The sequence below is a fragment of the Phytophthora sojae genome, assembly GCF_000149755.1.
Source record: "Phytophthora sojae unplaced genomic scaffold PHYSOscaffold_2, whole genome shotgun sequence".
Classification (NCBI taxonomy): Eukaryota; Oomycota; class Peronosporomycetes; order Peronosporales; family Peronosporaceae; genus Phytophthora; species Phytophthora sojae.
The window spans coordinates 6,196,337-6,221,964 of NW_009258116.1; the positions used below are offsets into that span (position 1 = coordinate 6,196,337).

The window sequence follows — 25,628 nt, forward strand, 5'->3', positions numbered from 1 at the left end:
CGAGGCGCACCTGCGCGCGCAGTATGAGGTCCGTTCGCCCCCGCCGCGCCTCGCCCCGTGCCCCCCCCCCCCTAACCGAATTCCCCCCGTGCAGCTGCTCATGAAGGAGAACAAGCTGCTCAAGACGAGCGTGGAGAAGCTGGACCGCGAGAACCACGACCTCAAGCGCTCGGTGTACGAGCTGACCCTCAAGTACGACCACCTCTCTATTCTAATACCTCATTCATCAGCTATACAAGACATCAGGGTGAATAGTTGAAGTTGTACTGACCATCACTCCTCTCCATTGCACCAGGCTGGACTCAGCGCACGCGCCGTCCTCGTCGACGCGCGCCGCCGCCGCCGAGCCCTTCGCCATCGCGGACCTGCTGGCCGCGCCTGCTCCCAGCGCGGAGGCCGCTACTGGGTCGTCCTTCCGCCGCGCGCACGGCGGCTCGGGGGCGCTGCTAGGCGCCAAGGGGGACCTGTACGACGCTGACGGAGACGGAGACGCCCGCGTGCTCGTGCACAAGTCGACGCTGCGCGCGCATGGCGGCGCCGTGTACACGGCCAAGTTCTCGCCGTGCGGGCGCCTGCTGGCGTCCGGCAGCTTCGACTGCAAGGTGATGCTCTGGGACGTGACCACCAAGTTTAACCAGCCGCAGCTGGCAGCGCTCTCGAGGCACGCGCAGCTCGTGATCGACGTGAGCTGGGCCGAGGACAGCGCCACGCTCGTGTCGGGCAGCTACGACCACACGGTCAAGCTCTGGGACGTCGACAAGAGCCAGCTGATCACGAGCAAGAAGGTGGACGGACTCGTGCAGTGCGTGGCCTTCAACATGGCTGGTAGGTGGAGGGGGAGTTTGGAAGAGGGGCTTGTGGACGGAAAGATGCTGATACTGTTGCTTTATTTCTTTTTGGTCTTAGATAACAACCAGTACTTCCTCGGCTCCAGCAAGTGCTGTCTGTACATGGCGGACGCGCGCTCTGAAGTGTGCCGCACCTGGACGAACGATGCCATGGTGAATGCGCTTCACGTGGCGCACGACGGAATGACGGTGATCACTGGCGACAGCAAGGTCCGTTGTTACTTCTACGCTAGGCGATGCATGATATTCAAAGGGATGAATTAACACTTGAGCTGTTCTTCTGTGGTATCTAGGGTATGCTGAAGACGTGGGACGTTCGCATGGATGCGTGTCTGGAGGAGCTGTCAGTGCTGAATGACCCTGCTAGACATGCTATCTCGCACGTGCACGCATCCCCCGCCAGTGATGGTGGAGACGACGGCCGCTTCCTCGGCGTCAACAGTTACGACAACGTCCTGCGGGTGTACGACCGACGTTCCAAGCTCATCAGCTCTCGTAGCACACGGCGTGGTCCTGGTGGAAGCAGCGACAGCGGTGATAACGACCAACTCCAGTTGGTGTGCTCGGTTACGGGCCACAAGAACAAGAACTGGCCGATTAAGAGTTCGTTCTTCCGTGGGGACGGCTACAAGTACAAGCTAGCGCTCCCGCCTCGCGGACGGCTTGGAGGCGGTCTGGGTGGTGGTTCTGGTTCCGGGTCGCGTCGTAAGCTCACGGACGGCGACGGAGAGGATTTCGCTGATCCAAGCAGCGAGCGCGGGTCGATGGACTCATCGCGCGAAACGCTGTTGCTTGCAACTGGAAGTGCTGACCGTCACATTTATTTGCACGAGGTCACGCCGACGAAGCATGCCGCCGATGCAAATGGAAGCAAGCACACTCAAACGCTTGTGCAGAAGATTGACGCCCACAATGACCGGGTGTATTGCGTGGACTTCCACCCGACTGAGCCCATTTTGGCCTCGGCCTCAGCCGATTGCTCGATCAAGATCTGGTTGCCACGCTTTGGCTCCAGCTCTGTTGCGCGCCTCGCCAAGTCCAAGAACTGAGCAGACTGGGATTGTACTCTGCTGCACTAAGAGCGACCAAAGGACCAAACAAGCAGCCAAGCAAAAATGTATTATATAAATCTAGCTCATGTGGCAAGCAGCACGCGCTTGCGGCGACGCTTGTCATTGAGCTGAGCTTGGGCATCTTCTTGCTGCTTCACCTGTACCTTGCGAGAGGCTCGGTCTATCCAGGAACGCGCCTTCGACTGCCACGCGAACTCCCGAGCACGAACGACTCCACGAGCTTCTTTACGAAGAGCAAGGATGCGATGCTGAGCAAGAGCCCGTCGACTCGCCACGGCAGCTTCAGCCAGCGCCAGCTTCCGTGCGAACGCGTCTTCCTTGTGCTGAGTCTTGGTACGTGCAGCTTCCTCTACGCTTTCAAGCTCGGTACGTCTGTCTTCAGCCATCTTGGCCAGGTACGTGCGGTGCTCGGCGACCAACGCAGGAGCCAATTCCCCGGCTTCACGAGCTTGACGTTGTGCGGCTGCGAACTCTGTTTCCTTTTGTTTGTAGGCCTCAAGCAGTTCGAGTTCGCGAGCTGCCACTCGCGTTTTGGTGTCCTCGCGCTCCTTGGCAATGAGCTCGGCAAACGCGCGCTCCTCTGCAGAATTCGTAGAGCGTTTCTCCTCAACGAAGGCCACCACGTCCCGTTCGGTAGCGCGGATCTTCTGCGCTAGATCCTCGTCGACACGCGCTTGCTCCTCTGCAAGCTGCGCGCCATCGTCACGCAACGCCAGACCAGCTTCACGCAGCTCCCGTCCGAAGAACCAGTCGTCGGCTTCCACGATCTGGTCGTTGAGTGCCTGCAGTTTGTCTCGCAGTTCTGCAGCGGCGTTGCGTGCTGCAGCGTCCCGAAGGTCCCGCGCTTCCCAGACCCAGCGGATTGCCAGTGCTCGAGCTGCTTCGTTCAACTCGAGCCGCCAGTGTTTCGACGGATCTCGTCCCTCTTCGTCCGAGTCAACATGGTCCTTCTTGCCAGCGCGCCGACGAGATCGCTTCAGCTTGCGGGCGTATCGCTCCATCTCCTCCTGAGCTTCCGGTCGAGGGAAAGCCCCACCCAGTCGTTTCCTGGCTGCTAGCAACCACTTCGTGAGCACGCGGCCTTCGATGGACCCGCGCGCAACAACAATGGGGGCGAACGGAGCATCGCCACCATCTTCGTCACTGCCTTCATCGCTGGAGAATTCGTCCGAGCGCAGCTTCCGCATGCCCGCAGCGATTTTCTTGCCCTGACTTCCCAAGGCCTGTTGTCTGGCAGTCAAGCACACGTTGCAGAGCGTGGCGTAGGCCGCGTGCTTCCGGAAGTACGCTTTCCAGAGATCGGCGTCCATTTCTTGCGCCCCAAGCTCGCTCTCGAAGCCGTCGATGAGTCGGTCCAGTGCCCGAGGATCGTGTTCCTTCGCGCCTTCCTCCGCTGCCAGATCCACGTGAAGCGTGTATCCGCCGTCCTCGCATTTGCCGCAGACCACGCACTCGCTTTGGCGACTCGCAGCCACGATGCCCGCTACAAGCTTTGCGAAAGTCCGACGCTTGCGAGCTCGTGCCAACCAGTACAGCGCCAGATCACGTGAAGCACCTTCCACCGGCACGTTTGACCATGCTCGGCGCATTTTCTCCAAGTCGTCTTCGGAGTCCGAGGAGATGTCAGACCGATCGCCCTTCAAACGCCGACCTTCGCCCATGTTCACGAGTTCGTGGTATAGATCACGGATGTACTCCGAGTTGGGGCGGCCATCACCGGCAGGTCCGTCGGTCGACTGCAACGTACGCGGCGTGAAGAGCTCTGCAAGGTGTTGCAGCACCCATGGCCGATTACGCTCCAGGAATCGGTGGCGGAACCGCTCCGAGTTGAGGGCCTGCAGTTCCAACCGCTCTCGCTCCAGCTCCAGTTGCCTCCCAGCTCCTAGCGCTAGCTTAGCTGCAAGGTCCTCGTCCAGCGTACCGTCGGCGAGTTTGCGCGGCTTCCAGACTTTCAACTTGTTACCGATTCGGATGCAGCTGATCTCGAGCGCTCGCATCATGAAGTACACGACGCCGATGATTAGGAATGTGATCGGGTCTCCGAAGAAGCTGTAGCTGGCACGCAGACACACGGACAAACCCAACATGCTCAACAGAATGCCCGCGGAGTACACGATCAGCAAGAAGTAGAGCTGCGACGAGAAGCAGAGCAGATCCAAGCTTTGACAGCTAGGATGGATGCTCTCGTCAGCCGAAGTGTATCCTAGCGGCCATCGAGTGTCCCGCGTCGAGAAGCGATGTCTTTGGTACGCCGAGTACTCGTACAGCTTCCACCCGTGCGCAAGCTCCATCGTGTTCAGCTGGAGAGCCCCAAGAACGAAGTTGCTGGGGATGATAAACACTGAGAACAGCACGTAGTACAGCAGATCGGTCTGTCTGACGCCGTAGAGGGCTGGCATCTGGGTGTCGTTGCTGAAGAAGGACTGGAAGGCAAGGAGAATTGGCGCGATGAAGAGCTCAGTGAACACGACGCTGTACCCGGCCACGCCTTCGAGCACAGCCTCCACGCCAGCTGCTTGGTTGTCGATCTTCTCACAGACTCGCGCCCACTCCGCTTCCTCCTGAGCTTTCTGCTCGCGAGTCCGTCGGCGTCGCTTTTTCATTCTGCGGCGCATCGAGAGACGCCACTTGGGCCACAACGCGCGCATGCGACGGAGTAGCGGCGCTGTGTAGAGGTGCTCTATCATCACCAGAGTCAGGTTGACGAAGTAAAACAGTGTGAAGCCGATGAAGTCCGCAGACCCCATGGCCATCATGCTCTCCGAGGCCGATAACACGACGGCGAACGGCATCACCAGCAGCTTCTCGTGCAGGAAATGCTCGAGCACAAACTCCATCGCGGTTCGCAAGATCTTGAAGAACACAAGGTAGCCGTAGATGTTCTCGGTGAACGACGGAGAGTACGAAAACTCCCAGAAGACCAGCATGGCGACCATGAAGCACACAGTCGTGAGCAGGAAGTTGGCTCGCTTCCAGGCGCGCGGGTCCCAGAACTCGTTCTCCTCCTCTTCTTCGTCTTTGTCAGCCTCGACTGAGAACGGATCCGAGGGCGTCGTGATCGACATCTCCTTGTACGCGTTGTCTTCGGGCTTGGCGTCCAGCGTCTCCGGTACAAGCAACCTTGATCCGAGCAGTAGCAGGTAGATCCCGATGATGATCAAGCTCAAGCCCACGCGACCGCGCTTGTAGTTCTGCACTCGCGTCTTGTCCAGCGAGATCCGATCAAGCCAGTCACCCGCAGTATCCTCGAACGAGGCCGCGTTTGGCGTGTTGAGTGGGTCCTTCGACGCCAAAACGTGCCACCAAGTGTAAATGAGAAGGCAGGCTACAAATATCGGGACGGATGCCAAGAAGATGCCGATCGGGGGAGGTGACGCGATGTTCTTGAGCAGAAGCTTCATGCGGAACTTCGGCGGCCGCTTCATTTTTGTGAACAGGCGATTGATGACCCAGATGACGAACTGCAAGCGACGACACAAGCGTCAGCATCAACACCAACAAGAAATCATTAGCGAAAGCTGAAGACCGTACCCCAAGCATCATGCTGGCCATGGCGACAAGCGTGAAGAAGCCCAGATACACGTCCACCGTAAACTGGAAGAGGTTCATGAGCTCGAACCAGTTGAGCGGCTCCCAAGAAATCTGGAGCATGTACTCTTTCGACGCCAACTGGTTGGTCGCCTTGCTGATAGCACACGGGTAAATGTCCTTCGTGGCCAAAGTCACGAGCAAGTCAGCAGATCGGGTCACAGCACACAGTTTGCCAAAGTTGACGAAGGCCTGCACGACTCTCTTCTGACCCGGAGTCACCTGGTAGTAACTCAGATTGAGGTACACCTCCTGCGGTACGGCCAGCGTCTGTCCAGCATCTCCAACTACAAAGCATGAGCATTTAGGCACCAAGTTTTGCTGTTTCAACCGCTGACATTTGAACCTTACCTATGACGGGGATGAGGGCGTCGGTGTCCAAGTAGCTCTGGAACGTGTCTGACCGTCCCCAGCCGGTTCCTGTTGTCGTCAAGTCTCCTTCGGCCACAAAGGAGTCCGCTGTAGCGGGGTCGCGCGTGATGTAGAACAAAACGGTTCCTGTCGGCGCCTCGTACCAGCGCAGTTTCTCGGCTCCACCTTCGAGATTTTCCTCATAGAGACACGACAGACTCACGCCTCGCGTGAAAGTCTTGATCGTCGTCGCCGACGAAGATTCCGAGCTGCTGAAGGACGACAACGTTGAAGCCGCCGACGAGATGGACGAGATGAGTGTCGTCGACGCCGCTACTTCCGCCGTATACTGAATCAAGCACCTGTCGGCATTCGGTGTGAGTTTCTTCCTCCACGGATATTGATCCACCTCGACGGTTTGGTCATAGCCCACGAAGGTGCAGTCTGGATGGGTCTCGAGCATCTTGAAGAGGAAAATGTTCGAGTCGAATCCGCGGCACGAGGAGAAGTAGGGCAAGTATGGGAGTGCCAGGAACTCGAATCCGTCGAGCTCCTGTGCCCACCACGAGTCCGAGCGCAGCATGTTCTCCAAAGGGTCCGGTACCGAGTACAGTCCAAAGTAATCCGTCGGTGGGACCACGACGGCGTCGGAGTCGGTGCTGCCGTTGCTACTCGAGTTGGTGTCAGTCACCGACACGAGCGCCCCAACACTGTTTTGCTCGGAGTTTCGTATGAACCCACGCTTGCTGGGTAGTTGCGGGTCCCCAACGAAGATGTCGGACATGCGGTTGATCAGAAGCGTTGTCGCGACCTGGTGCTTGTATGTGAGCGTCCCAGGTACTCTCCCGTACTGTTCTGGCAGATTAAGCGGCAGCATGAGCTCCTCCATGTCGGATTCTTGCAGGAAGGCTAGGAACGTGTTGGTGGACGGCATCGACGGCGAGTAGTCGGCACGTCCCGGCGTGAACACGGTCAAGTCGAATCGATCTTGAGTGAATCCTTCGGCAAAGTCACGCATGTAAAGCCCATGCACCAGCTCCACCGCGACAGTGATCTCTGTTTCTTCAAGCGCGGCGATACTAAATTGTAGATAGCCGTGTTTGTTGTCCGGGAAGCCTCGGTCCATCACGGCGGCGTCCTCGAAGTAGTACGGCATTTGCTGCCGCTCGCACGAGCAGCAGCCTACGAGGTTGGTGGTTTCGTTGCTTCCGCTATCGGCAGCAGTTCGTGAGACTTCAGCGAGCGGGAGCGTCCTACGCTCACAGAAGAAGGGCATGTTGTTGCATACGAAGGCGTCTCCGTCGTACGTCTCCATGCATTTCTCGTACAACCGCGTGGCCGTAGAGTTGTCATCGTCTGGGTACGTGCAGCCAGGAGGGTCGTCGGTCAAGTCGCACTTATACTGCGGCGGACAAGGCTTGCAGTCTTGGTACACGGATATCTGGTAGTGCGCGCCGTACGTGAGATTCCGCTCGAGCTGCGTGGTGTTGATCGTGATGACAGCCACCTCGAACGGCTCTAGCAAGATACTCCCCAGCCCATAGCCAGAGATTCCCGTTAGTTCCTGGAAGTCTGAGCCGTTGAGGAGACGATCGCTGGTCAACGGGATTAGACTCACGCGCTGCAGCACTTCGTCTCCAGTCTTCACGCAGTCATAGATGTCGTCGGACCCTGCAATCGACGTAGTACCGTTCGGGCACTTGAACATCTGCGAGCACGCGCACGCGTCCAGCCTGATCAAGTCTTCGTCGCTGTCTTCGCTCGAGCCAGCGACAAAGCCCGCGAATGCAGGCGTTTCCTCCCCGAATGCCTCGACAAGCTCCATCGCATGGTGCAGGTCGTATACGTAAGGATCCACTGGGACGGTTTGTGCTGCGTACTTGGCTTCTACCAAGGAGTAAAGCTCTGCGTACGAGTGCACCGCCGTGGTCTCCGTCCACCCAGTCTGGAAGCTTACCCCACTTCCACCGTCAGCTACTAGCGGCGCGAGGTCGACGGTCTTGGAGCCATGAGTTCCTCGGAAGGCGCACTGAGTAGCTGAGTTGTGTATTTCTGCCCAGCCAAAGCGCGTGCGATCGTAGACCGTCGGCTTTGCGGTTGAAGGCGCCACCGTGCACTTCCAGAGCTGGAAGACGCGGCGCACGACCTTTGTCTGGGCCACGCAGTCACATGCATTGCGTCGAAGCGCGAGCTCCACCGTCCGCCACTTGTGGTCGCGCGCGCACAAGCGGTTGCGCTCTTCCGCGCGGTTCACCACGATCGTCTTCTTCTCGTCGTTCGGATTCGCGCGCAGCTGGAAGATCTCCACTAGGTCGTCGTCTACGCCGTCAAAGCAGCGCATGTCGTGCGCAGACACCATGCGGATGTCGCCCTCGCCCACGTACTTCATGTGGTTCATGTGCAGGAAGGGGTTGCTGTCCTCGCTCGAGATCCGTCGGCGCAGTGCATCGTTCGAGAGCTCTCCAAGCAGAGGGTTTGATGTGCCCGTGGGGCAGAAGTAGCCCACCGGACACACGTAGCGCTCCTTCTGCGACTCGGCCGTCCCCGCCGCGCAGTATTTCCCAGCGGGACAGAGCTCGTGGAGCTGTCCTCGGGGCGAATCCAGCGTCAGATCGGGCGTCGTGCCAGCACCGCAGACATACCCAGCCGGACAGAGGTGTGAGAACGCCGTGTCTGCAGTAGTCGATGAATCACACACGTATCCTTCGGGACACGACTGAGCCTGTGACACGAGCTGATCTGCCGACGTGACCTTGGACCACACCGACGCCGAGCAGAAGATGTCCGCTTCACAAGTGCCCGGGTACCATTGCTTCTTGTAGAAAAAGCCCGGCGTGCAGTTGCGCGCGACGTCGTAAGCTCTCGAGACGGGCAGATCAATGGCCAACGAGCCACGCGCGAACATGTTTGGGGCAGGATACTGGGCGTCGTCGCCGTAGCCTTGGTGGGGCACACCCGCTCCTGAGTTGATCTCGTACAGCGCGCCGTGGAAGTCGGCAAAGCGCTGGTACAGATCCGACCCCCGAGGCTGCGTGTTCTCATAGCAGCGTCCGTTGTCGCGGTCGGGCAGGAAGTGAGCACCCTGGCCTAACTCGTCGATCCAAGGCTCGAGCAACACGCCGAAGAAGTAGTTGGACCCACGCTCGATACACTGCGCGAAGGTCAAGTTGACGCTCACTGGCGTGTAGACGTACGGCAGATCTTCGACTGTGCACGGGTTCGAGATGCCGTCAATGGGGCACACGGTTCCAGGCGCGCACTCGAGGCACTCCTCGACTCCTCTTAGCTCCCAGTTCTTCGACCACGTGCCCTGCGGACAAGCGAGGCACGAGAGACCATCCGCCGTCAAACTTCCTCGATATGACCCTGGCGGACAAATGCTAGCGACTGCCGTGCCGTCATTCTCGCAGCTGGTGCCTGGCGGACAAGGCACGCACTCGGTCGACTCGATCGTGGGCGCGTAGTATCCCGGTGCACACTCGGCGGCCGACACGGTGCCCTCCAGCTGAGCGAACGTGCCCTTGGCGGTAGGAATCGGTGCTGCCGTTCCGCTTGGACACGTGAAGCCCGGAGGACAGAGGCCTGAGCCTTTGGGCGAGTACGACCCCAACTCGCAGAAGAACCCGGCAGTGCAGTTCTGCGGATAGCGGTAGTCCCCAACGCGCACTTCGTCCGCCACGACGCCTTTGAGGCAGTAGGTGCCAGGTCGACACGGATACGGTCTCAAGCGCGTGTCGTTCCGGAACCCGTCGGACGTTGCTGTGCCCTCGAGGCAGTAGAACCCCCTCGGACACAGATTATTCGGCGACGCGAGCGAAGTTTTGCTGCACACGTAGCCCGGAGGACACAACGCGGGCATGACGCGACTGTATCCCGGACAGATGAAGCCAACGGGACACGACGTGCAGTTCGACTGCGCTTTCATGGCGTTGAAAGTCCCTGGAGGACACGGCAACGGCGAGATGTGACCCGTTTGAGGACAGTACGACCCCGCAGGACAGGGGATCCGTGTGCCGAACGGACAGTAAAACCCCGGAGCGCACTCACCGAATCCGCGCGGGTTGGAGCTGCCCTCGGGGCAGTACATGGACTCGAAGCACGGCTGTGCAGTCGTGAAGTTCTTCATGAGCGAGTTGCTGGCTACAGTTCCCGGGTGGCAGTAGGTTCCTGGAGGACACGCAACCGGACGCCGTAGAGCGAAGTCCGTCGACGCGTAGTCGAAGTACGCGTCCTCGACCCGAACATTGTCGGCGTCCGCGAGCTTCACACACGAGTCATCAAGGCAGAACCGACCGCGCATTGGACCACCAAAGGATGAACCCGGAGCAAGAGGGAGTTGTCGTAGCTCCATCCAGAAGCGCGAAGGGTGCGCGCTCAACTGCAGTCCGAAGTCCTCCGTCTCGTTCCGCCAGCAGCCGCTCTTTCGCGCCTGAATGCTGGCAAGCGGGTTTTTCCCACGCTGGCGGCGCAGTGTCGTTGGCTTCTCAGCTGCAGACGGAGAGGCGATAAGCATCCCCGTGTAGCTTGGGGTGGGCGTACATGTCGTCGCAGTCGTGGCTGTGCCTTCGAGGCAATAGTGTCCTTCAGGACAGGGCTGGTCGGCTTCTTCAATCCCGGTAACATCGCAAACGTACCCTGCCGGACACAACCGAGGCACGTGCATCCCCGTGTGGGGGCAGTGATAGCCGATAGGACACCGAAGACACGCGGACTGGGCCGTCTTGGGCTGGTACGTTCCTCGCGGACACAAGGTGAAGGCCGTATTGGCGACTCCAGGGCAGAATGTGCCGCGCGGACACGGTATTTTGCCGCTTATGCCCTGCAGCTGCCTCGGACAGAAGTACCCCGTCGGACACGCACCGAGGAACTCGAACACCACGTGGCTGTTGGTGAAGTCCTTGCCGTTGTTGGACACCTCGAAGAGCGCGTGTCTCGGCTGGCTCAGCTCGTGGACTTTGTCCGATCCTCGTCGAGCGTCGTCGTACGGCATCGGGTGCGCTACTTCACACAGCAGCAGCTTTGACGTCACGAAGGTCGCTGGGAAAGTCTGCAGCCCTAGACGACAGGATAGCGACGTCGTGTTGATGAAGTTGCGGCCGAACGCGAAGATCGCGAGGGGCTCGGCGCTGTCGTACGCTTGGGTGGGGGCGATGGCCTCGACTGTCTCGTCCTGGTAGTAGAGGAAGTTGATGCCGCTGAGCGAGAAGTCCTGCTGGTTGTTGGACACCTCTACGGACACGAGGCGGGTGAAGTACTGCGGGTAGTAGTGCGCGTCTGGGAACAGATACACGCTACCGACGTTCGGGTCCGCCAATTGATTCCGATACTCAGGTAGAGGGGCCGCTATCAGTCCACCGCTGTGCTCAGGCAAGGGTGGCGTGGTGCAGCGCATTTTCGTCGGACTCACGTACTCTCCGGGCGTCACGACGTACCCAAATCGGCACGACAGCAGCGACGAGTTCACGAAGGCCACGCCGTCGACGTCAATGCGCGTGCCAGCCGCATACGCCGGACCAAATGTGGGCGAGATGGAGCGGACTCCCTGCTCGGCGTAGTACAGGAACGGCACCCGCGTATCCGCGTAGTCTTGGGCGTTTCGAGTCACCTCGAGCGTGAAAACCCCGGGTGAGTGTGGCGGCGCCATGCACAGAATCTCATCGTAGCTGACCCACGTAGCGACCACCACAACCTCGGCGAATTTACAGCGAACCGCGTCCGTCTTTCGGTACGGCCCACCCGTGAGTCGAACGGAGAAGTTCCCCGTGGTTGGGCCTTGCGATGGGAACACTGAGTCCGTCGCCAAGTCGCGGTCGTACGTGAAAATCGACTTGCTGTTCGAGAAGAACGAGCCATTGAGGATACCGAAGAGCCCGTAGTCGGCAACTTCCACGTAGACGTCGCCCTCCGCTGCTGCACTTGGAGACACGCACACGAACTGCGTCGAGTCCAGGAACGTCGCTGCTAGAGTCACGCGCTCGCCGAACTTACAGCGCATACTGCTCGAGTTCTGGAAGTTGGCGCCTGTGACGACGACCTCCGTTCCACCTGCTAAGGGGCCGTGGTTCGGCTCGAGAGAATGCACCACCAGCGCTGGAGTATAGCGATAGACAACGCCACTGTTCGAGTAGTCTTGGCAATTCGACGAGACTTCGACGGCCACTTTTGTAAGACTAGCGTAAGAAGAATTCGGTGCAGTGCATTGAATAGTAGAAGCCGATAGAATTGTACCCGTCGTGACCGCGTTCCCAAAGCGACAAGTGACAGCCTCCGCCCCGGCAGTGAAGTTGCCACCAACGACATTTACAAGCTCACCGCCATCGACGCCGCCGCTTGCAGGATAAATACTCGTAACAAACAGTGGCTCCACATAAACAAAAGACAAGTTGAACTCCGAGTAGTCGATGCCATTGTCCGAGATTCGAACTGGAACCTCCTGCGGCTTGGCCACTGCAGGAGTTCTGCACCCAATGTGCGTTGCGTTCACATAGTTAGCGGTGACAACCTGCGTGCCGATCTTGCAGGTGTAGCCACCGTCCTCATCGAACGCAGCCCCAGAGATATGAAGAAGAGTGCCACCGCTAACCAAGCCATTAAGAGGCGACAAGATGAAGCGTTTTGAGGCATCGACAGCGTATTCGAACTCGGCTGCGTACACATCAAAGTCAACTCCATTGGCGCCAATCGCCAACCGAACGGCGCCCTCAATCCGTACGCGAGGCGATACACACACCACCTCAAAGGTGGCCGGGGTGATCGATCCTCGAACAACCTCAGCACCAAACTGGCAGTACACCACGGAGCCCGGGAACGCAAAGGACAGTGATAACACCACACGTGTGCCGCCAGTGAGAGGGCCCTTAAGTGGCCTGGTAGCCGTCACTTCTAGCGACTTGAGATCCACCTGAGCCACAACACTTTCACTTCGTACAGGTACGAACGAGAAGCTCTTGCCAGTGGCGAAAAAGTCCACGCCGTTGTTGGAAACCTCCACGCGCGCTACTGCTGTGGCGTTCTCGTACCATTTGTCGCCCGATGAAGGCAGCGCAAGGGCGAGTGAGGGGGTGATGCAGCTCAAGAAGTCGTCGCTGTGGTATTCAGCCTGAACGTTCACTCGTAGCGGCTGCGGCTGACTCGGCAGCGTGATCGTGAAGGCGCAGAAGAGCGCAGGGGAGTCGACGACGCCTGCCATGGAAATCTTCAGCTCCGTTCCCCCCGTAGACGGCCCCTCACTTGGAAACATCGAGATAAACTCCAGCTGCCGGTAGTATTCAAAGACAGCGAGCGACTCCGACACGCACTCTGGTTGCTCGGGAGTCACTGGGTCGAACACCTTGAGGCGGACGTAGATCGTCGTGGGCTGCGCTTGAGGAGGCACGATGCACCAGGCTGCAGAATCATTTACAAGAGTTGCCAACGATTCTTCACCCCCAAAGATGCACGCAATTCGAGGCCCAGTGGTAAAGTTCTGGCCGCTCAACGTGACGTTAGTACCTCCTAAGACTGAGCCTGAGGTTGGAGACACACTCTTGACGAGCGGCATCACAAGTTTTGGCCCACCTTTCAGGTAAATTCTGCAAGGGGGAGCCGCCTGTGGTGGCCACGTCTCCACTTCATCCACTTGCGGACTGGTTGACGCGACGTGAGGCAACTCAACGTCAACGTAGGAGAAATACACCTGGGAAGCCACAGTCGCCAACGAACCGAACCTCGCAATCGCCACGCTAACCATTTGCTCCGAGTGAGGGGAGTACGGGGGCGACGCGCATTTCGCCACGAGAGAGGACTGCACTTCTGCCTGCACGATCGACGACCCAAAGACGCAGTAGAGAGGGCCTGGTAGGGCGAACCCCTCTCCGTATACGGTGACGGGTGTGCCTCCTTCAAAAGACCCGTTTTGGGGGGAAATCGAGTACACGACTGGGGTGTCTTCATACGTAAAATTTAGGGAGTCCGCTGTGTAGTCGACTCCGTCGACCGAAACCGAGACGTGGACGGTAGTAGCGAAGGACGACGCTGGTAGAACGCACTCCAGCCACCCATCGCCCAGATTCGTCGCTGGCACAAGGTGGGTCTCTCCAACGTGACATTTCAAGTTCTGGTACAGCGGGGACAAATGTTCCCCAAATATTTTCACAGCGGTGCGTTCACGGATCATCCCCCGCGTCGGCTCCATCCCAAGCAGCTTGATTGGCGCCTGGACCAGAACTTGCAGCTCGCTGTTGGAAAAGTCCTGCCCATTGTTGGACACCTCCACGTCCAGCATTGAGTCGGGGAGCCACGCATCGCTGGAGTGTTCAGTGAGTAGACACTCGACAGCGTTGGAAGAGACGTATCTAGCAGGCACAGACACGCCCCCAATCGAGCACAGAAGCAGCAAAGAGTCGATAAAGGTGGCGCCGATGACGCGAAGTGGCGAGGCGTTAGAGGCGCGAATCATCGAGGGCAAAATCTTCGTAAGGACCGGAACTTTGTGGTAGAAATACTGCAATCCTCCTCCTCCTCCTCGGGGTTTGTACTGCGGATTGACATCAGCGAGCCGAGCAATAGAAAATGGCACAGACCCGACTTTGGGCTGGTTTGGGGTCACGCACTCGGCGAGACTCGAGTTGATCACCTCGAGCGGGGAAGGTCTCGTACCGAAGACGCAGACCAGATCCGACGTGTTCGCTGCTCCACGAATGCTCGACCCGTAAACTTGCACGCGAGTGTTTCCCCCCAACACGCCGAAGGTTGGTGCGATGCTGTAGACGAGGAACTTCTCCTGGTAGAAAACTTTGAGGCCGTCATTCACAAAGTTCTCCCCGTTGAGCGCTACGTAGACGCTGTATAGTCCGGCGTCCAGATACGGCGCAGGGCATGAGATTTGCACCGGTGAGACCCATTTAGCCGCGTTCACAGCTCCGTCGTCGCCGACTCGACACTTGAGCGTCTCCCTCGCGGTATCCGTGAAGCCAGAGCCGTAGATTGCGAGCGTGATCTCCTGCTCCGAAGTTGTGGCGCTAATCTCCGACGGGTAGATCGAGAGCAGCACTGCCCGCGGGCGCACGTAGAACGTCAGACTGTTGCTGTAGTCGACCTCGTTGGCAGTGACGGCGATACTGGTCACACCGTCCATCAATTCCTCCGGTACGTCCGCCATAATTAAAGACCCCGACACGAACATGGCAGGAACTTCGGTAGCATTAAGCCCCAAGCCAAATCGCACACTCATTCCATCACGAAAACCAGAGCCGGAGAGAGTCACCACTGTTCCTTCGGCCACCGACCCGCTTGGGGGCGAAACATCCGCCAGCTCTGGGAAGACGGAGTACTGAAACTCAATAGCGAACTGCTTCTCAGCGTCAAACCGGTCCTTGAGGTCGGATGATCTCCAGTAGAAAGAAATGGGTACACTCAAGGGCTGCTTCACGCCTGGGGAGACGCAGGTTGCCACGTTATCTTCGGTCATCACCGCGTGTGTATCTTGGTCACCAAAAGAGCAGAACACCTTTACGTTTTCATCTTTGAGCACGTCCGTGTTTGACAGCGTAAGCTGCACGGGGGTACCGCCCTCCACCGGTCCGAACGTAGGATAGATCGCCGTGATATGCGGACTTTCTACATACTCCACGGTTTTGTCGAGGAAAACGAAGTCGTGGCCATTATTGCTCACTCCAACCAAGACTTGGGAAAGCCGCACAGAGCCATCGATAGGACACTTCACCAGCGTGGAGTTTGCGAATTCGGCTCGAACGGGTGGTAGCTGTTCGCCAAAAGCGCAGGATAACTCCGTCGTATTGAGGAAGTTCACGCCTGAGACCGTCGCCACCCTCCCCTCTCCATCACCTGGGAGCTTCCCGATAGAAGCGCGAGATAATTGAATCGGTGCTTCGTACTCGACCTCTACTGGATCCGAGGTATTGCTGGCGCCAGTGTCAACTTCAACTTGCTCGTCTTCCACGTCGATGTAGTCGTAGTAGTACAAGGCTTGACGGCTGCTCGTGTAGTCGACCCCATTCAGCGAAACCTCAACAGCCACGTACCCCGCACCGTTGCGAGGTGGTGCGATGCACAAAATCGTGGTTGGAGAGACGAAAACGACAGAAATCCCGACCGAGTCCCCAAACTGGCACCGTAACGCACTGGTTGCTATAAAATTCTCGCCTGAAAGCAGGATTTCCTCTCCACCGACAGTCTTCGCAGTCAACGGGGATATTGATTCGATGGAAGGGAGGTCGTAGTAGGTAAACCAGAACGGGAAATCCGTCTCGACAGTGGTGCCAAGAACCGAAATCTGCAGCTGAACCCGCTGTGGGGAAGCCGAAGCCGGTGTGATGCACGACAGCGTTGAAGAATTCAGTGGCACCGCTGGGACGATGTGACCGTTGAGTACGCAGCTGTACGCAAGCGCCTCATCCACCACTCCACGCACCAGCACCTGAGTCCCGCCAGATACAGCGCCCGACGCAGGGTAAATTCTGTCGAACTTTGCAGCAGCGTGGTAAGTGAAAAATGCCACTTCAGAGTCAATGAACGTAGTTCCATCCAAGCTCACGCTAACCCCGACGGAGTATCGACTCAGGTTTTGCAATGACCACACCGGAGCGTGACATCGGATCTCGGTGCGATTAATGTGCGTGGCTGGTGTGAGAGTGCCTTCAAACCGACAACTTAGACCGGCGGAGGGCTCGAAGCCTGTCCCAAACACTCGGACCTGGGTCTGCTGGCTCCAGAACCCCGACGTCGGGTCGATAGAAACAATCGACACTTGCTCATACACCATCAGTGTGAAGGGTGAAGTCAAGAGTTCTTGCTCGTTCCAAGAAATCCCAAACGAATAAGTTCCCGGTAGAATCGGAGGGGAGATGCATTCCAGAAGAGAAGACGCTATGACGGATGCGGCGACTTTACTGCCATCGCTGAACCAGCACGAGAACGCATTGTAACCGGTAAACCCTGAGCCTTCGACGCGTATCACAGATCCCCCCGACTCGGGTATTACAGTTGGAGACACTTCGTCGATCGTTGGAGCCAATGCAAACCCAAACGATCGCGAGTTGGACGAGTATCGCTCTCCATTCTGCCAAGCCGAGACGAACACTTGCCCGGGGAGACCAGGGAAGGGAGAGACTGCGCTGCACTCCAACTCCCCCGTCAGCAGAGCGTCTGCCTTGGAGAACACGATCACCCCCGTAGCACTTTCGAATCCACACTGGTAGGCGAGCCCGACCCCATAGTCGGCACTCTCCAGCCGCGCTCGTAGAGTCACGTTGCCACCCACAGATCCTGTGCGCGGTTCAATTGAGATCAGCTCGTGGCTGCCAAAGTACGTGAACCCCACACCGTTCACAGTCACATCTTGACCATTCACTGCAATAGCCACTACAACCTGTTCATTCTGCCTTCCAGGAGGGGAAATGCACGAGACGTGAGCACCTAAAACCGACTCTACCGGCGTGGAAAGGGCCCCAAACCGGCACACCATCATCCCATTCTGCAGCAATTCATCCACAGGTTGAGACAGCGTCAACGCGACATTAGACCCGCCAGCAGCAGTCCCTCGACTGGGGGATATCTTCTCGATGGAAAGATCCGGCAGAAAGGTGAACGGCAGTGCCGATCTTGCAACGTCCAAGGCAGTGGCTCCTCTCACTGCCAGACGAACGTTTCCCGGGCGGTGAGGAGGCACTTCGCACGAAATCTGCGTGGACGTCAAGCGTTTGGCGCCCACTTCAGTGTCGCCAAAAAGACACGACATCTTGGCGGCAGTGGGGGCGCGAGTGACGTCAATTCGGACGGTCGTCCGGCCAGTGCTAAATCCAAAGCTTGGGGTCACTGCGATCAACGCGATCGGAGCCTCAAACGACAACAACAAATCGTTGCTCGATGCCTCCTCCAGCGATACCGAAACTGGTAGAGTGAGGCTGTAGTCCCCCACCGCTGGGGTTTGGCACCGAAGCATTGTCGACGAAACGACTTTGGCTGGGACCATGAACCTCCCTCGACCGAAGTTACAGTAGAGCAGCATCCCAACTGCGAAGGAGGAGCCTCTCACCTCAATTTCCATCCCTCCGGAGACAGCAACGGTGGGAGGCTGGATCACCGTGATCCAGATGGGGGGAAGGTACGTCACTAGCTGAGCGGAGGACACAAAATTGACGCCATCACAAGCAAGCGCGGCCGGATACTCCCCAGCGACAAGCGTGACAGAAGAGCACACAGCCTCAGTTGACGAAAGAATCGCCGCTCGAGTCACAACACTCCCAATTCGGCATAAAGGGGTGGACTCCTTGTCTGGCTGGAAGAAGTTCAAACCTTGCAGCGTCAGGTTTGTAGTCTGCTTGGACGCAACCAGAGTTTCAGGGAAAATGGACGCTATCACTTCGTCCAAGTTGTAAGTGAACCCCAGATCACCAATAGGTTGTAGCATCATGGCCTCGTTTCGATATGATACACCAACGAGCACGCGTCCTGGAATATTTGCCGGTGGAGCTTTGCAAGCAACCGTCCCATTCTTAATCGTGGTGGCTTCAACGGTGTTGTTTCCAAAGACACAGACAAGATCGTCGTCATACTCCGTCACGCGATCGATCTCCATGACCACAATAGAGCCTCCTCGTACGGGCCCACTCTTCGGTTCAACGCTTAGCACGGTGATCGCCTTGATAGCCTCAATATCCCGTGTAATGGCGACCCCCATCATTTTAGAGGACCCACTGCTATGATTTACTGGCACGACTTGTGGCGGTGCAGGATAATAGGAGATCGTCGTGTTGGAGCCACCGGCATAGTCTACTCCATTACTAGAAACGGTCACCGTCACATTTCTTGGGGATGAGACCGCCGGTAGTTTACACACGATGGAGGAGCGGGATACCACGAAAGCTGGCACCACAACTGGCTCACCAACCCGGCAGGTCAACTGGTCGAGGTCTGTTGCCGCAGTGGACAGCGTGATAAAAACCTCGAGGCTTTGGTTCACGAATCCGTGTCTTGGAGATATATCGAGCACTTCCAGCGCAGGCGTAAGCTGGAACGTGCTCTCACTTGGAGGGTAGTCGACTCCGGTTTCCCGAATAGTTGGCTCAGATATGGGGTGAGACTCTTTCAGTGTAATTCTTGGCGTGAAGGTAAACTTGAGCTTTGGGTCGATCGCATCAACTCCGTTCATTGAGAACGTGAAGTCCACCGTACCCGGACGATGAAGTGGCGCGCGGCAGATCACCAGCCTCTCCGATACCCACTCGGCAGACGCCTCCACCGTTCCGCCCGAGTCCCCGAAACGACAAGACAGTGTGGTTAGTCGAGGGAACCCTGCTCCAGTCACCTTGATCCAGGAACTAGCAGCCTCGCCGCTGGAATTCGGGTAAATTGAATCGATCCGAGGCTCGAACAGGTACCAAAAGGGTGGTCCTTCCACGTAGTTCTGCCCGTTTAGCGAGATTTGTGTCGCCACCGGCCCTTCTACCATGTCCTTCGATGCGGGGGCAATGACGCTGAGCGTTTTTCCAGTTGATTCTAACACGTCACTTGTTGTCGAGCCAATGTGACACGATATGTTCTTGCCTCTGTAGTCGTCGGGAATGGTGTTATTCCACGTCAGCGTTAGTTTCGTGCCTCCATTGACGCTCCCAGCGCGTGGTTGGATGTCAATCAGCGACGGGTGCTCGTAAAAGAAGTACAATACGGATTCCCGCGAGAATTCCTGCCCGTTAGATGAAAATTGAAACTGGGTATGTCCAAGTGACGCCCACGTCGATGGCTGCACGAGGCAGCTCACTTCGGTCGAGCTGACGACGATCGCTGGCACTGAGCGATCCCCAAACCTGCAGACACTCCTCGGCGTACTGACGAAGTGCGCACCGACGACGCTCACGACTGTCGTGCCAGTGACTGGTCCGCCGGTCGGGAAGATGCTGGCAACCGACGGCTCCTCAACGTACGTGAAGCTGAGCGAGGTCTCACTGATCTCCAGTCCATTGAACGACACAAACACCCCAACGGTTCGAGGCCCCGACACCAGCAGCGGCATCGCACAGCTGATCATTGTATCCGTTATGAACCGCGCTGGCACGAATGTGGCTCCATTCACTACACAGCTGAGGTTGTGTCCGTCCTGGAAGTGCAGTCCCGACAGAGTGACGACTGTACCACCAGTTAGAGCTCCAATGGATGGCGTTAAGCTTGTGAGCACAGCTTCACGGTAGTATCTGTAGGGGAATGTTGCAATCGGGGACGTAGGAGGCGTCGAACTGTTCTTCACCCTGTAAACATCAACCACCCCCGACATATCCGTACCCGTCCAACGCGGGGGCAGCCAACGGAGCTGGTTCTTTCGTACGTAGTCAGTGGGGATTAATTCCGAGCAGATACTCCGGTTTCGAGTGCAGAATCGGCCGTAAATTGCTCCAAACTCCAAAGACTCACCCGAAAGACGAGAGAGAGTCACAAGGGTCTCACCACGGGCAGAAGTTACGCGGGGGCTGAGTGACCAGACCCCGTCGTCCTGAACCACGAGCCTTTTGTCTGCAAACGCCCCGACCGTTGACAGGGAGAGGTCGAGTACGCCAATCACAACCGAAGTCTCGACTAACGTGGCTGCGCCACACTTCAGCTTGGTGCTCGACAGGAAAGCCGCCTCGGTTAGCTCGTTCCCAATGATGCAGCGCACGTCGCTCGAGTTGCGGAAGTCGCGGCCGTGCAGAACGATATTGTCTTCGTCCTGGGCGTAAACTTTTGTGGGTTCAAACCCAAGGACGACGGGGCTCACGACGTACTCGAACCTCACGCCCTGAACCGAGTAGTCCTGGAGGTTGTTGGTCACCTGCACGTCCACCCAGCCTGGACTATGGGGAGGAACTACACACGAAATCGACGCCTCTGATATCCACTTGGCTGCGACAACGTCCGAGACGCCGAATTGGCACCTCAAACCAGCCCCTCGAATAAATTTTGAGCCGCTGATAATCGCCTGGTACTGACCGAGCTCCGAGCCACGGCTTGGTGCAATTCCAGTCGCAACCGGAGCCGGTTGGTACGTGAATGTCAGGCGGATGGACGAATAGTACTGCCCGGCGACTGAAAACGGTACGGATAATGCTCGACTTGGGGGTGATACACAGAAGATTTGCGACGTCGACAGGTACTCGGCCGGTATACTCGCTTTCCCAAACTCGCAAACATACCCAATATCCGCTCGAAAGGGTCCGCCACTCACTAAGACGCGCGTTCCCCCACTCTCCGGACCAGTGGCTGGACGGATCAAGTTCACCAAGGGACCCATTTGCGTGCAGTAGTCCAAGGGTTTCCCCATAACCTCAACACCATCGACATAGAACAGGAACTTGCTACACATAAGCCGCACCAGAGCTGGAGTGGGGCATGCCACGGCCGATTGGTTGGTGAACGTAGCTGGCGTCTTGACCCCATCGAACGCGCAACTCATTGGCGCATTGTAGAAATATTTGCCGATCACTGTGATTGAAAAACCTTCAGCCTCTGATTGTGCATTTGGTGCAAGTTCTCGGACAATTGGGGTTCGGACGTACGAGACGGTGAGCGACTCGTGACTGCATTGATTCTGGTACCGTAAGCACAATCGCACTTCCACTGGCCCTGGAGGTCGCTCGGGCGTTCTGCAAGACCCGTGTGTGCCATTCAGCTGCGTGAAAGGCGTCTTGTCGTAAGGGTAGTACGAATCGAACTGGCAGAAGATATCAATCCCCGAAGCTAAGTCCGACCCTTCTATCGTCAATGTCTGTCCGCCCGTAGTAAGCACCAGCTTCGGGAAGACACTGAGAGGAACCGGCCTCGCAATATACTGGAAAGGGGCTTCAAACACTGGTTTCTGCTGAGTCGCTTCTCGAATTTGCAGGCTGGTCGAGATAGATGCCGAGGAATTGCGCGGGTACAGTCCACCAGGAGTTGGCAACGTGCATGTCATAGTTGACGTACTCACGAGAGTAGCGTCCACGAAGCTTCGGCCACTATTGCCCTTGTCTTGAAACCCACACACCAGATCGGCATCTCCGTGAAAACTATGACCAACCAGCAAGATCTGCGTAGTGAGCTCATCGATTAGCCCGACCAGGGGCGTTGCATAGTCCACAACAAGCGGGTGATAGAACGTGAATACAACGCGATCAGACGTGTAATCCTGGTTGTTGTTCGTCACTCGAACTCGAAGAACGCCAGAGCTTAAACGTCGAGGAAACTTACAGATTATCCGAGATTCACTCTCGAATCGTACGGGACGCACAATTGAAGTTCCTAAACTGCATCGAAGGAGATCTGAATCGACAAAACCAACTCCAGAGATCGCCACGATAACGTTTCCAGCTCCAGAAGTACGCTGCGGAGAGACAGACAACACTCGTGGTTTCACTTGATTGCAGACAGATACGACACCAGAACGATTAGAGCTTTGAGCGCGCTGCATCAATGCAATATGAGACGCGTACCTGTAAACTTGAATTGTAGTTTGCTGCTTGAAATCGCGTCGCCCACAGCGACTTGGACGGTGGCCAGACCAGGACTAAACGGAGGCGTGAAGCAGACAATGCCCTGTTCGCTCGCCCCAAAGGCTGGAGTCGTAACGGGAGCAGAACCATCCTCGCGGCTGAAAGCACAACGCATGTCGGCTCGAGAGTTAAAGTCCTTCCCGACGACTAGCAGTCTCGTTGACCCCGTCTCCGGTCCAAGCGGTGGGATCACTTGATGAAGTGCAGGCTCCGCTGGGATTCAAAGGCATAAAATGTCAATGCTTAGGTGGGGATCATCAACTAAAAACATAAATACGTACCAACATACTCGAATCCGATGCACGAGCCTCTAATGGGATTACCTCCCAAGGCGACACAAACGTTCACAATGCCTGGAGTTTGGGGAGGCGCTACACACCGTACTTGCGATGAGGATATCACAGTAGCGTCACTGCTCGCATTGCCAAATTGACAATTCATCGGGTAATTCTCACTGAAATCGCTTCCATCCACCAGAATCATTGTATTCGCCGATGACAAGATCACTTGTGGCGTAGCCCGAGCCACGTGGGGGGTCAGGAGGTAGTGGTACGACAGTCCATCCGGTGTGATAGCCTCTCCGTTTAGGTTGCATTGTACAGCAACCTCACCAGTCACTGAACTGGCGGGTATCTCCACGACGACGGTGGTCGAATTCAGCACGGCAGTATCGGCAACAAAAGCGCCAAAAGTGCACAATACCACGTCTTCCGACGCATTAAGCCACCGACCTGTTAGAATCACAGTCGCCCCGCCTTCCACGGACCCGTAAGATGGAAATATAGTGTCCAACAGGGGCATATCCTGGTACGAATACTCGGCAATGTCGGCAGAATAAATGCTCGAGTTAATCGAAACACGGAGCTTTGATACTCGTCCAGTGTGACTAGGCGGGGTGGAGCAGTGAAGCATCGTGTCAGTGAGTCTTGCTGCAGGCACATTAGGTTGGTCGTCGAAATGACAGTACAGAGGCTCGTGGTCGATGAAGCCTGTACCCGCTACGAGAATTTTGGTATTTCCTCCCAATGGTCCTCGTTGAGGATAAATCGTCGTGATTGTAGGAGCCGCATAATAGGCAAATGAGACCGTGGAGATGATGGGGCGTACACGGTTGAAGCTCAGCGATACTGCGATGATCCCTGGTTCAGCGTCGGTGCCACCGAAGGGGCACAACGCAAACGCGCTTGACAACACAATGGCAGGAACAGCGTCAGAGTGACAGCTGAAGTGGCAAAACGTCGAGTTCTTGTCGAAATTCTGTCCGCGAACCGTGATGTTCACTCGTGCCCCCTGCTCCACGTACTGTGGTGATATGTCACCAACTTCAGGCTCGATACTTCGTCCTGCGGTCGGTGAGTCGGACGTGTCTGGAGGTTTAGGTGCCAATAGTTGATCATCAGAGAAATTACTCAGAAAAGCTGGAGCTGCTCTTCCCGGTACTTCACCCGGATCCAACGGCATGGGCGGTAAGATCGGCTCGAACGTGAAGTTCAGAGGCGTTTTAATGATTGACGACCCCACCAGGAAATCGAGAGCCAAAGTCTTCGCAGTACCCCCAGGAAATTCAATATCTGGAACAACGCAGACGAGACTCGAAGCGTTTTCCACTCGTGCAGGCACCGATCCATAGGCGCCGAACACGCAGTCGATCGAGAGAGCGGCGCTTGCGTTGACCACAAATCCACTGCCAGCGACTTGGAGAACCGCCTTCTTGTCGGCAGAAGTTGCTGTGACGTGGTTGAACGTTGGCGGGTCGTACACCCACACACGCGCTGATTCGCGAGAGAAGTGCGTCCCGTTGTTCAGACTGACACGTAGCTCATAGTCACGATTGGAGAGCAGAGTACGAGGAATAGCGCATGTTACGACCTCCGCAGCAATGAAAGTTCCGCTCGTTGCCTCCTGTCCAAAGGCGCAGATAACTCCACTAGTTCGCAGAAATCCTCGTCCGCGGACTGTTATTGTGGAATCGAGATTCTTGGCCACGTACGGTGTGTCAGCGCCGGTTATTGTGATGGGGTTATGAACGAACAGGCTGGCTTGGCTACGAGAGAAGTCGGACCCGGTGTTGAGAGAAACGCTAATATCCACCACGCCTGCGGTCATGTTAGTAAAAGTGGCGTCACATTGAACACCTCGTCCTCCATTGATCACCGCACCAGCGACTTGAAGGGTTGGTCCGATGCGGCACACCACTTTTCCGTACGAAATGAAATAATTGCCATACAAAGTCAGAGACAGCGACGCATTTATGGGCACCATCGACGGCGAGATCGAGCTGATAACGGGCGGAGCGTAGTACTGGAATGGCACGCTCGAGTTGAAGAAGTCCAGCCCGTTCAGGGCGATGGTAATCGGCACTCGAGCGACTCCAGCAGCGACAGTCGTTGGAATCCAAGCAGGGCTCACGCATTGGATCGTCGAATCCGACACAAAAGAGCCCCGAGCTCGACTTGTGCCGAATTTGCAAGCCACATCTGCTGAAGGCACAAAGTTCGTTCCCGTGATATTCACCACAGTTCCTCCCGTCGCTGGCCCGGACAGTACTGATGCATGTTCCAGCTCAACGTCTCCGTGGACGGTGATAGTCACAGCATCGCGTTGTCCGGAATAATCCTGCGCATTATTTGATACCGCGACTCCATACGACCCTTTAACATCGAAACGCGGCGTTGGACACTGAATGATCGAGTTCGTCACGAATGTAGCCGAAGTCGTCTTGGTTTGCGCGTTTATCGCTTCGCTGTCGGCTCCAAGTCTCACGAAAGAGCAGCGAAGGCCGTCAAAATCGCCGAAGCCTGTTCCTGAAATCGTCAGAATTGTCTCCGAGTGAACAGGCAAAAGTCGCGGAAACACTGACGTGGGCTGTGGTGTGACGGTGAACATGAATTGGAGGCTTGGAATTTCAGGGAATACAACACCTTCGACTGCCAGCTTGAGATCCGCGATGCCTGTGAAATTTACCGCAGTGGTCGTCCATGATAGGGAATTCTCGCTCACGAACGTAGCATCCGTCTGCATATCCGGTTGGAAGAGAATAGCGTAGCGCGTATCTTCACGGAAGTCTTGTCCGTAAATCGTCACTGTTGTTCCGCCACCAGCAGGCCCATTGTCCGGCGACAGCGAAGTAAAAGATGGAAGATCAATAAATTCTAATTCCACGGGCTCATTGGAGTAGTCCACGCCGTTGACAGAGACATTCACTGCTACCGATTCCAACCCTCGACCATAACGCATAGGCTCAACCTCGCATTGCAGCCTCGATGGCG

General features: G+C 56.9%; 1 protein-coding gene across 1 annotated transcript in view; it reads right to left on the minus strand.

The window, feature by feature from the left end:
• Positions 1-1,356: 1,356 nt before the first annotated feature.
• The window catches only part of PHYSODRAFT_344784 (hypothetical protein), a gene marked incomplete at its 5' end in the record, with an annotated part of 34,737 nt that continues 10,465 nt past the window's right edge, over positions 1,357-25,628 (minus strand). The window contains 7 exons of the mRNA XM_009521740.1: positions 1,357-5,382; positions 5,453-5,796; positions 5,861-12,019; positions 12,089-22,012; positions 22,300-22,450; positions 23,467-24,455; positions 24,519-25,565. Coding sequence (XP_009520035.1) covers positions 1,984-5,382; positions 5,453-5,796; positions 5,861-12,019; positions 12,089-22,012; positions 22,300-22,450; positions 23,467-24,455; positions 24,519-25,565 — 22,013 coding nt within the window. The 3' untranslated portion in view covers positions 1,357-1,983. The remainder of the gene's footprint in view (positions 5,383-5,452; positions 5,797-5,860; positions 12,020-12,088; positions 22,013-22,299; positions 22,451-23,466; positions 24,456-24,518; positions 25,566-25,628) is intronic.